This window comes from Toxorhynchites rutilus, chromosome 2, assembly GCF_029784135.1.
Source record: "Toxorhynchites rutilus septentrionalis strain SRP chromosome 2, ASM2978413v1, whole genome shotgun sequence".
NCBI lineage: Eukaryota > Metazoa > Arthropoda > Insecta > Diptera > Culicidae > Toxorhynchites > Toxorhynchites rutilus.
In genome coordinates, this window is record NC_073745.1 from 226,068,668 (window position 1) to 226,081,925 (window position 13,258).

Genomic DNA, 13,258 nt, shown 5'->3' on the forward strand with positions numbered 1-13,258 from the left:
TATTAATAGTTCCAATTACCGATGCAGCAGACCGTAATGTGAATGGTAAGCGACTGGGATTACCATCATATGATGATTGTTGCGTGGACGAAGTAGCTAGAATAACACACAAAGATGGTCAGTTGAGGAGCCTGAGTTATGAGCTCATGATCGTTCGCTCAGCAACGGATACGCGACCAATTAGGCTACGGAGACTCTCTAGATCATTAATTTGTTATATCCTTCATTTAACACTACACGAAATAATATACACTATTATACTGTTGTGTCAAGATATTACAAGATATCACACACCGTACGTGTTGATGATTCTACAGCCAAATTATAATTATGAGTTTTGGTGGAAATATAACGTAAGTTATGGAAAAAAAAATTCAGAAATAATTAGAACAATATGGCATAAAAAATAAAAAGAAATATCGTTAGATAAAAATAGAGGTAGAATTATTTTTATATTATCCTTACGAGTGTAGAAGCTAAAGTTTCTGTCTGTAGTTTTATTTAAAAACGTTGTTTCGGCCTCAATAAGTTAAGGTGAGGAAAACCATATAGCTTGAATATTTATATTTCAAAAGGATTTATTCAGCTGGTAAATTCAAATTCAAATTCAGTAATTGTGATTTTAGTCACAACTTGATAAACGATTGATTTATAATTTCAAACACATGCAGTTGATGTTTATGTATATTCAGAATCATTAGTAATTCGATCCGTCACAAATTCCCTAAAATGGGTATCAGATAAAGGGGCTAGACTAGTAGAATACAATACATCGCGATAAAATCCATGTCCATGACAAAATTTCGATGAAATAATGTACCAGCGGATCATTACACGTATTCCAGAATTTCGAAAAATAATTTCCGCTAATGATGGTTTTATACCTCAATGTGATTGAAATATAATACTCTACGTAAATGTATTTTTTTTGAAAAATAAATGCTTTATGAACATACAAGCTGCCGATTCTCTTCAAACATTCTCCCATATCAAACTGAAATAAAATAACGTTTGAAAATTTAAAGAAAATAATATTTTACTTTTATCAATTATTTAGTAATTGATAATTATTTTCTTATTATAGAATGATTCATCATTGAATACTTGGTAGTATTATCTATGTTTTTTCTTCAGCTTCAGTTTCAGATGCAATTGTGTTGACAACCGCAAAATTAAAAAGTAAGGAAGAGCTCCAAACGATACGCTCACTTTCATAAACTGAACGGCTCAACGAGTCGCTCACCATGATGAGCCGATTTGCTCATCTCTAATTGGAATCAATATCCAATCATCACAATGACGAAGGCGAACGGATGTGAAGATGTTTCTCCATGTTTTTTTATAAATTCGATGGGGTCTCTTGGTGCACTTGAAATTTTTGCCAAATAATCACAAGTTCAAATAGAGTATTATTTATATTATATAAATAATATATATTTGATGTTCGGTTGGAGCGATCCGACGGAAATAACTGATGGAAATAACTCTGTTCTATTCCGCGCGGCGAATAACGTGAAATTACGCGAGTCACAATATCCCAACAATATCAAATAGGAGCTAAAAAGTACGATTATTATAAACTGGTAATTTCCATCATGAGTAGCAAGCTCAAAAAAAGGAGAGAGTCGGGTCATTGGCTGGCTGATTTGGTGTGAAATTGCTCCACATCGAATGTTTAGTAGGACATTGAAAGTATTGCGTATTGTAAACAATAATGACATAAATATGGAATCTTTAAAGGTTCTAACTAAAACCCCTTTCGTGGTCCATTGGCTTCTTGTTCAGTAACGCCCATTCCTACCTCTTCGCGGTGTCGACCGGAGTAAACACAAAAAGAAATTTGAAACAGGACATTCAGACTAGACCCAAGCAAAGAACACGGACTAGACATTGACTGTCATGAAACCTCCCGGAGCTGAACAGTGACTGCCTGCTGATAAGATGGCCGAAAACGTGCCGAGTGCTCAGCCCACTTGATTGCTAAACTGACGATGCCCGTGTTGCCAGAACTGGGCATTCCACACAGAACTGTAAGTTTCTCAACTTTCTTGCGAGTACCTGAATTCTTTCGATGAAATTGAGAGCCTGCAATTTCATCATCGTATCGCTGCAAGAGGTGGTTACACCATATCGCCATCGTTTCAAGGTGGTTACACCATAAACCAGAGCTACGGCTGCACACACGAGCTGGAAACAGGTTCCATTGTGATGAGGGAGATGTAGAAACGAGTAATTATCTGTTGGCCAATCAACGGAAGAATGCGCGGATTTAGGATGCGATGCCACTTCTTTAAAACCAGCATCCTCAACGTCCACAACTTCTATCTGAGTAGCACCGATGACAATAAACAAAAAATGAATGAATATGCGATCGAAAATAGTCATCGGTGATTTGTACGCTCTGGTGAAGGAGTGTACACCAGTAATTGCGCTAAACCTAATCTGCGAACTAACTAAAATGGCCAACAGCCTGGTGATGGTCGAACTGCGTTCTAAACTGTCAGTCCTCGATAACATAAGACACCAGCGCTCACCACGGTATCTGCAATGACCAAACGACGCTGCAACATACCCGCAGCATCTTGAAGCTACGTTACCGGGGGTAGATGAACTGGGAGTGGAACGATACCGACTGAAGTGAAGTCAGCAAATCCACTCTTTCGGGAAAAAAGTACTGCCTTGAAGAGAAAGAGTGTGTTCTCGAAAATCGCGGAAGTTCTTCAAGAAACCGAATGCCCCGCAAGATGGAAGCAATCCTCAAGTTAAACAACCACAAAGCAGCTGATAAGGATGACCTCGCCATGGATCTGGGACACAGAGCAGCTACCGGAGAAGTGGAAAGAAAGGATAATCTGCTAAATCTATGAAAAAGATGACAAACTAGATTGTTAGAACTACCGTGCAATTACGATCCTGAATGGTGCCAATAAAATGTCGCAATTCTGCCGACGGACCATTATTTTACCCTGCGGCAACTCTTCCAAAAGTGCCGCGAATGTCAAGTCCCTACGCACTACATCGACAGCTATGGAGAATCATGGACGAGCACGGCTCTTCTCAAAAGCTGACTAGAATGATTCAGGCAACGATGAACGATGTATGGATCCTAGGCGATCTGTCGGAAACGTGATGCTCACAGGAGACTTATAAGCTTATATGCTTATATTAGTTATCGTTATAATCATATGTTACACTGTCAGTCACCGGAAACTGACGCAGCCTGAGCGAAAACTCGGTGTCAGTCATCGATGACTGACGTAGCAGTCAACGTGTGAATAATCGTTCATTATTTGGTTCTGGTACTTTTTTAAAGGCACTAAAGTTCCTAGAGTAACTTCGTCGTTTCAACGTAATAACGTTTGCATTAAAATTGTCTTAGTTTTTTTATCACCATCCGAAAAAAGTCCACTATTAGCTCACTTGCAAAAAAAAATCTACGCCCTTGCGAGTCGTTCCGGCAGTTTACCGGAACATTGGCCATGGCGGACGAAAACATGCGTGTAGGCATGTTTTTGAGTTTTTTCTTCGTTTTATTTATCAATTTCTTCTCAGTTTTCGCGACAAAATTATTGGAATAGATCTTACGCTTCAGGTTTGCCCAGAAATTCTCGATGGAACGGGGCGTTGGGCGAGTTCGCCGACATCGCCTCTTTGCCCTTATGGTATTTCTTGATGAACGACAGAACTTCCGGCAGGCACTTCGTACTATAGATTTCCCCGGTCACAATCAGTCCGGAGCTAAAGAAGAGCGGCTTTGAGATTCCCTTCTCGCTGATTGTCAGCCACAGCAGCATCTTCTTGGGGAACTTGGTGTGTGAAATAAACTTCATTCTGAAGCTCACTTCCTTTGTGAGGGAAGTAAAATACGAGGTGCCCTGCCAGTCGTTGCCATCCAGGGTGAGATAGGTCTCGTCTTCCACCACCACCGCCACGTCGCGATTCGTCAGGAAAATCGACTTGACCATCTTATTCAGCCGCTGTCGCTGCGTCATTGCCTCCAGCTCCGAGACCAGTGTACGGAACTTCCGCTTCCTGACTTTCTGACGTTTTCGACGCGATGGGGTACCGTTCTTCGAACGCGCACACCTCTGAACGGAGTAACTCCATTGTTTTCGCCATCACGGTTAGAGTTCGACTGACAGAGCTGTCATTTTTTTTCTGCTGACTCATGGGTTACTATGATTGATGCGCCATGGGTAGTTTTGCCAGTGCGTGTGAAAGTAAACCCATGAAAAATCGGCAATTTTTGTTCATTTTCTTAATGCAAACGTTATCACTTGCATATGCCGATCAAATAAAACGCCTTGAAGATATTCTGAGTGGCGAGCTTTAGAATACAGGTGACTTCAGTGCAAATCGGGGGAAATTTTTTGGCGAACATTTTCTCGGCATGATAATGTGTGATACTAACCTAGTTTGGATACCACGTTTTTCAAAAATGAGAAATTTCACAAATATCGTGCAATCAATTTATTCAATTGTAAAAATTCTCGTCAACTTTCAACAGCATATATGAATCCAGCGCTATCCGAAAAAAACAAATGGTTTTCTGTAACTAAAGTATTAAAATCGGTAACCAGAAATTCTCAGAAATGTCGGCAACGCTATATTTGATATAATATGTTCGCTGTGCTCCCTTGGCCGAGTGGTTAGCGTCATAACTAACATGCCGGGTGTTCGGGTTCGATTCCCGTTCTGGTCGGGGGAATTTTTCGTCAAAGAAATTTCCTCCGACTTGCACTGTGACCACGCGTATTACAGAGCTTGCCACTCAGAATGCATTCAAGGCGTGTTATTTGGCATAGAAATCTCAACTAAGTACTAATAAAAATGACGCAAGTAATACTACGTTGAGACGGCGAAGTTCCTCTAGGAACGTTAGTGCCATTTAAGAAGAAGAAGAAGAATGTTCGCTGTAATAATCAAAATATGAAAACATAGAACTTATACACAGTGAATTCCATCACTTTTCGTTCGTTAAATTGCGCGGTCGATGTATTCGCCTAAGAAGCGAAAATCCGTCTAGTGACACGAGTTGAAGATTTCCACAACGGCTCTCCGCACCCCGCAATCGTTGGAAAACACCATTTCAACCCCGGCCACAGAAGGAAAGCGGGAAAACGTGATGGGGAAAAATAGAGAAAAAAAACTATAGCTAAGTCTACAAACTTTTAGCGTTCATTTTGCCGAAGCTGGGGTCGCTCGCTCCTTTGCGTGACTCACATTGGGAAATGCCTGACTATTTTCTAGTTTATATCACCAGCACGAGACCTGGGACGGCTCGGAAGCTCTCCTGGTCGGCTTCATTCGACTTTCAACACTCGGTTCGATCAGGAGGGACACTGAAAACACGCCGCGTTCCCTAGTTCCATTTGACGGTTTGATTCAAACAAACTAAGATTACTGCTCCAGTATTGTTTTTAGGTTACCAGTCTGTTCGATTTGTGCTTGTGGGGTTGCGTTGTCTGGTACTCTGTGCCGTTGCTCCCATTTTACCGTTTCGGCAAGCAATGCGAAAAACGAAAGGATAACAACAGAGGCAGCAAATACAAAATTTTGGATTATTTCTTGTATGTGTATGGAAAACAAGTGCAGAAAGTGCAAGGATAGAGGGAAAAAATGGCGAATAATCGATTAGTGTTGGTGTTGTTGGCGGCGTCTTTTGTGCAACAATGCGTCTCGCGGGATCCGCCCGCGGTGGAAATACCCGACCAGGGTTCAGTGATAGGAACGTACATAAAGATGTTTAGAACTCAACGAGTAATTGCATATCTTGGAATTCCGTATGCACAGGCACCGGTCAAAGAGAAGCGCTTCACGCCTCCCGTGGTTGACAACTTACCTAGTTGGGATGACGTAAAGAACGCTTCCACGCTTGCAGCACAGTGTTGGCCATCTCCTCGTGGCACGCAAGGAAAACACAATCAACTGTTTATGGACCTGATTAAGTCCGCCGAAATGGATGAACCGCAGTACGATGAGGATTGTCTCTTTTTGAATATCTACATTCCAGATGGTGAGTAAGAAAAGAGGGTTCAAACAGCCTTCCAGAATTGGGTCTATCTTAACGTTTATCAAACAATTTATATCGGGGTTGATTGTACTTCCACGAACGCTCAGTTATCAATCACCAAGCAATTGCTGGACAATAGTAATTAAACATAGAGGCGTAGACAAATTGTTTGTTTGAGTATTCGACTTTTGACATCATGATATATTTTTGTCCCATAGATGAAAAAAGGGAAAGTAGACGAGTATTTTATTCAAATATACCGATACCGACAAATTACCACAATCTAATTTCAAACTGCGATTATATCGCCGAGCGCTATTGATAGTTTTCTTGTTGCAATCGTCAAAATTATTAGGTCAAAAACATATTACGCAGCGCATTATTCTGATTCCATCCATAGAGCAAGAGCTACCAAATGATTTTCGTCAATAAATAAATAAACAAACGAATCAGTATCCATGCAGATTGAAAATTACGACTCTGAAGCCAGAGTCACAATCGGTGGCTTCATTCCTCTACCCGTCGAGAGTTAACCGAAGGAATGAGGTAGAACATTCTTCAATAGGGTGGCATGCAACAAATCAGGAAAAATGGGAAAAGAGTGGGAGGGGAGTTGAGTGGAATGCAATTTATTCCCCGATAATTTTCGTGAGTACTATTTCCCTATCACTGTGTTGCACTATTACGGTCAAAACATAACATTGACCTGCGCGAGGATGTTTTAAGTTTCGTTTCAAGTTTGTCAAAAATACCGTTACATTTTTTTTCTCTGGAGCTTGTACAGCACCACAGATGACTGCTCATAAGCATAGTGTTGATAATTGGAATGTCGCAAGTTGTTTTTCGTTATTACGGCTAAACTATGAAACCAAACCATCATTTACGCATTCATAGGATTCAACATTGTGGGAAGAGAAAACAAATAAACGTAGACATTTGTGTACAAGACACTCCAACCATCATCGATTTCAGTGAAGAAACACAGTTTCACACTTTGGCTTCACAAATCTGGGAAAAATGGAAAAGAATTCATGGTAAATTACAATATAAAAAGTGAAGTGTGGAATAATTCGAAACAAAAATAAACTATAAAGATCCACCGACACACTCAGACAGATGACAGATGCCAATCAAATCATTTTAAAAAGGTGAAAATTAATCATATTTGACATTTACTAACCCAGCACGGATATTCTCTGCAATAAACAAATTCCCGAATGCGCCACTGAATCGCAATTTTCATTATGAATTTTATTTCTTCGTAATGGAATTTATTCTGGGTCAATGTAATAGGGTCGAAGTCTCCAGTCCCAAACCGCCAAGGTGACGCAATTCAAGTCGACCGCCGACCAGCCGTCGAAAGCGGCGCCCTCTCACAAGTAAACTTGTGTTCCCCGGTTAGTTTGAGATATAGGAGACGATCCTATAGTTAGATTGGATGACATACGTTTGTCTGGTGTATTACGTTTGCCCGGTTAATCTTTGGTTTAAAATATATTATTCATATTTCAATTCAAGAATTAATAAAGGAGCTTCTCTGTCGGGTTGTGTTCAACCGATTTTTATTTATTATCAGAACAATTATCATAATATTAACCCTTTTAAAATATTTTTTTCTTTCTCATTCGAAATTATTTACCATTCGGGTAGATTTTCTATCCAGATAAAAGGTACTCGAGTGACCTTGTCTTAGAATCTCGCTGTGTTATAATACTGTTATCTACTTCCAACGCATTATCCGTTTTTTTTTGTTTTTTATTATATTAGGCTGTCAAAAAAATCCTGCGGTGTTTTTTTTGAATTTTAATTTGTTCATAAAATTAGTTACAGTCATCTGTTTTAAGTCAAATATGCGCCGTTTTGTTCGACGACTTGTTCCCAACGAGATGCCAACTTCATAATACCCCTGTTATAGAAGCTCGCTTCCTTATTGGCAAAAAACTCGGATAGCTAATTTTCACAGGCCTCTTTTGTGGCTAACTTCTGACTACCTAGCTCGTTCGCCATGGACAAAAACAGGTGGTAGTCACTTGGTGCAAGGTCCGGACTATACGGCGGATGCAAAAGAACCTCCCTTCCGAGCTCCCGGAGCTTCTGGCGCGTCACCAAAGAAGTGTGTGGCCTCTTCTTCATGAGTGCTACCTTCAAGCGGTCCAGTTGTTGGCAGTACAGGTCCGAATTGAGCGTTTGGCCATAGGGAAGCAGCTCATAATAGATTATTCCTTGACAATCCCACCAAACACACAGCAGAACCTTCCTGGCCGTTAATTAGGGCTTGGCCACCGTCTGAGTCGCTTCAGCGGGCTTCGACCACGACCGTTTGCGCTTCACGTTGTCGTAAGTGACCCACTTTTCATCGCCAGTCACCATCCGCTTCAGAAACGGGTCGATTTTGTTGCGATTCAGCAGCGATTCACATGCGTCGATACGGTCAAAGATGTTTTTTTTTGCGTCAACGTGTGTGGCACCCATACATCGAGCTTCTTTGTGAATCCAAGCTTCTTCAAATGGTTAATAACGGTTTGATGACTTATCCCCAGCTCTTGGCCGATGCTACGGCTGCTACTATGCCGGTCTTTCTCGGCTAATTCAGCGATTTTGTCGCAATTTTCGACGACAGGCCTTCCGAAGCGTGGCGCATCTTCGACGACCTCTACACTAGAACGAAAACGTTGAAACCATCGTTGTGCGGTGGAAATGGAAACTGTATCGGGTCCATAAACCGCACAAATTTATTGGCAGCTTGAGATGCATTTTTGCCTTTGTCATAGTAGTACTGTAAAATATGTCGGATTTTCTCTTTATTTTGCTCCATATTTGCGACACTATAACTCACGAACGACTTAACCAAACAAAACACTGCCAAGGACTATATTATAGCGCGCAAAAATACCTTTCCAACAAGCTATAGTATGACTCGATACAATGAATACAACTAGAAATACGCGCTTACAACGACACCTCGCGGAAATACCGCAGGACTTTTTTGACAGCCTAATACTTTAATAGCTCATGCTATGAATTTTATGGCGACTGCTTGAATTGACAGCTTTCTTCTACGTGTATGGTTTACGTAATCCAAATGATTGGATAATGTTTAAAATAGAATTAGTTCAATTTATACAAAATTAATAATTCAATTAAAAAAATTGAAACTAGATATAATCCTTATAACTTTGAAAAATATAGTACACCAAGCCTTTTTCTCTCTTTTTTGCTCTACCCACGAAATGTAAGAGTTTTTGTGTACCAGTTAATGTAAAATTTTGTGGTCATTTTAATAAGGCTTTTCGGAGTTAAATATAAAAATAACTTTTAATTAAATATAGCTGTAAATTGCACATTATTGTAAAAGTTACATTCTGGTAAATGTTGCATTCGGGTAAATGTCCATTCGTGTAGATGTTCCATTCGGGTATCTGTCGCATTCAAGTATTTGTTACATTCGGGTGATTGGAATTGGGGTGAATGTCTGTCGTTCGGATAACTGTCTTTCGGGTAATTGTGACACAATCGTAATATTTACACAAATTGGTCATCGCATCATAGTTTTTGTACGGAAGTCCATTTATATTCAGATTTTTCAGGTGATCAGTGCTTGTGGCTAAATGTTTCAAATTTTCCCATGCTAAACTATTATTGTTCGGCTAGTCCTGTTCTGTTTCTCTCTCATGATGTTGACTCCAGTGCAAAACTGAATTAAGAGAATAAAAATGCCATTGAATGATTTTCTGAATAAATTCTAACAATAGTTACGGATTCACTCAATGTAATCACTAAATCAAAGTCAGACAACCTTTTCATCGTATCCAAATTTGGGTGTCACTCGTCCAATGTATTTCCGTACGGTATCCAAACTGTAAGGAGTAACTACGTTGGAGTAAAATGCCCGAACATCAAGTCTCAACCAACTCAACTGCAGCTATCGACGATAAATTATAAAACCTCAACCCTTCAAGGAGATAAGATTAATTCTCTTCGCAAAACCTATATTTTTCCTATCACTGCAATTCCTTCTACAATGCATCCTTACCGAATATTTCGTCTCTTAGTGCCGCATTTAAATCATAATTCAGTTAGAGTCCGAGTTGAATAAACATAGTTTCATCAGGATTAATACGACGCAAACAAATTGTTGAGCAATCCGGATGAGGGATATCCATTGTGATTGTTAATAGAATATTGAAACAAAATCCGATGAGTTGGACGCTCTGTAGGACAACCCTTGCGGCGATATGAATCTTTCACCTCTTTATTTCGCAGTATCATGAATCAGCATGCAACTCTTTTGCGATCTTTTCAGTGTCTAAACAACGTAAGAGCATTTTCGAAATTTTACTCAACTTTTGATCATTTTGAGCTTTTATCATTGTTTTCGTGCCAATTTGGGAGTCTTAACAGAGTTATGCACGATGGTCCTCCGGCGACAGAGCGAGGGTTGATGATCATCCGGAAAAATAAAAGACACAGAAAATTTCATTTCAAGGTCGTTATAACATCTACCAGAGCTATGACAACACACGAGAGCGGGGAACAGCTTTCATCCTGATGCAGAAACGGGTGATGCGAGTCCACTTCTTCAACAACAGCGCCACAAACCATTTTCAAAGAAAATGTCGCAAAATCGCATCGAATGCTTGTCTAAAAAGCTTTGGGAAAATCGCTGTGCTTTGAGTGGTTCAAATAATTTGGCGTTTTCGACGTGAGAAACGAAGAACGTGTAAAACCTTCGGAAAAAAAATCGTGGAGCACTTTTGCAAGCACTTTTGAACGAAGAAGATACTCAGATGTAACCACAACCACAACCACTCGCTGATCAATTTAATGTGACACAAGAAGTCATCTCCATACGTTTGAAGGCTTCAGAAAAGATACAGAAGATCGGAAAATGAGCTCTACATGAGCTGAATGAAAGTCAGTAGCAGAATCGAAAAATTACATTACAGAAATTGTGTTTATGCCGTTCATCGTGCTTATGCATAATGAAACACCATGTAGACCGCAAATACGATCGATGTCAGGAATATGACATCAAAATCGTTCGAAATTTCCCGTGAAAATAACGTCTCATCCAATGGCTTTGTACCGCGGGCCCAAATAATCAGAAACAAGGATTAAAAAGTGGAGGCAGCACTACGATAAACACCAGCGGGTGGACAGAAGACCAAAACAGCGAGGAAGAGGACTGCACTGGTGCAATGAACAAAGATGACGTTCCATCTTCTACGATGAGTAAAGTTAAGGTGACCATGAACCAGCTAAAGAACCACAAAGCAGCTGGTAAGAATGGCCTCGCAGTAAAAGTCTTCAACAGGGGTCCGGCCAAACTTATATACAGGGTGTTCAATAAGTTCGAATACACTTTAGAAATGTGTTAAAAATGAAAATACAGGATATTGTTTTCTGTGTCAATTTTTATTGAGGCAATGTTAATTGAGAACCTTTACGACATATTAGCTGAAAGTATTTTTAATTTCAAATATTTAAAAAATATTTTTCTTTATCCCATTTTTTTAATATATTTAGGCTCATTAGCATTTTAGCTGCAACAGAGCCGGGTTTTAATCGTGTACATGTTACATGTTTTTATGGATTCTATAAACTGTAAATTATACAGTAGTAGCCATTAAACGTAAGAGTGTTCTTTCTGTTCTTCCATTGTTCAGCAGACCTGAGAGAGGAGACAGACGATATGATCATTGTTGGGTTATTAATAGCACAACAGACCGATGTTTCTTGCAGAGCAGAGTAGTTTTATGGATGAATCGATTTTCATTCGACCTTGGATCGTATTTTTTTTAGTTGATGATTGTTGCATGGACGCAGTTATTCTATTACATCACAAAGATGGTCAATTGAGCGCCCTGAGTTTTGAACTCACGGTCGATCGCTTAGTAAGCTCGACAGTTATCCTCTAGACCAAAACAGTCTAGAACAAAGTTGTTACATGTGATAGAGCGCTCATTTTTATGTTATCAAAAGTAGGGTGGCCAAAATTGTCGATGAAATAAAAAAATATAACTTTCTTATATTTATAGATAGAGGCAAATATAATTCAACAATGTTGTAGTCCCAGTTATTTGAGGCATCTTTGTTGGAAAACAGTTTTTTTCTATGTTTTAATATAATCGATATAACGCTTTTTTCTAAGTTCCATTAGGGTGATCGTGAAAAATCGGATTTTTTTGCTTTAACTTTTACATTTCAAATTCTACATCAAATCTGTCTTCGTACGACTTTTAGAGCTTATTAATACAATCGCAAAAAGATGCAGAACTTGTCAATATCTTAATCCTACTCAAAGTAATTGATAGTTTTTTACCTATGCTCATGTTTTCAAATTTAATTTAATCAAACACGAAAAATAACTTAGTTTTGAAAATGGCACATCATGTAGAGTGAAATATGCTCTTTCAAATGCCGCTAAGAAACTTTGTGTTTGCTCCAGAAAGCATTTGGATATAAAACGATGAGCCAAAAACTCTTTGATATAAATTCAAATTCCATTAATCCCTCATTATCATTAATTATCCCTGATCAAAATCAAAATGAATTGTTGCTGCGAGTTTTTCTGTACACATACCACATTATACTGCAGCGAATACATATATTTAATCTGTAGATTAGGAATTCTTCAGTGTCTTATACTTGTCGTATACGGAAATAAATCAGCACCCATACCTCATACTTCATGGAATGACACCAATTGTTTCCACAGTTCAGAAACTCCAGCTCAATAAACGCAAAAAGTATGCTCGACATAAAACAGAGGCACATAACACTCACATTCGTTTTATTTATTTCCCGTCTGAGTAGAACAGCCTAAAGCCTTCCTCCAGTAGAAAAATACAAACAAACAACGGCAATCAATCGACTTTTTCGGTAGCCTTTCCTTTGGCACATCGCGGTTTCGTGTTCCAAGTCGTGGATAAGCCAATGACGGTCCCTTGTCGGTAGGCCATAAACTTTGAGTCCGGTTCAAGGAGAATTGTTACAGTATAAATGTATTATTGTTGGACTTAGGAACGGAACGGTTGCTTGACCAGTGATGTTGACGTTGGACCTTGGTAACGAGCAAAGACTCTCCTTGTCCATGGGGAAGGACGCTTTGTTTAGGAAAGAGTATTAGCCCGCCCGGAAAAAGGAATAGGAATGAATGTACGGAGTTTTTCTCTGTGAATTACCATAGCTGCAATTGTTTTCTTATGTTAATAAGTATCGATAAAAGGAGAATTTATTCGAAGA

The 13,258-nt window shown here is 39.3% G+C and overlaps 1 protein-coding gene across 1 annotated transcript in view; it reads left to right on the plus strand.

Annotated features, from left to right (window-relative positions):
* The first annotated feature begins 5,323 nt into the window (after positions 1 to 5,323).
* The window catches only part of LOC129766955 (liver carboxylesterase 1), a 31,149-nt gene continuing 23,214 nt past the window's right edge, over positions 5,324 to 13,258 (plus strand). The window contains exon 1 of the mRNA XM_055767552.1: positions 5,324 to 6,016. Within this exon, the coding sequence (XP_055623527.1) occupies positions 5,620 to 6,016 (397 nt within the window). The 5' untranslated portion in view covers positions 5,324 to 5,619. The remainder of the gene's footprint in view (positions 6,017 to 13,258) is intronic.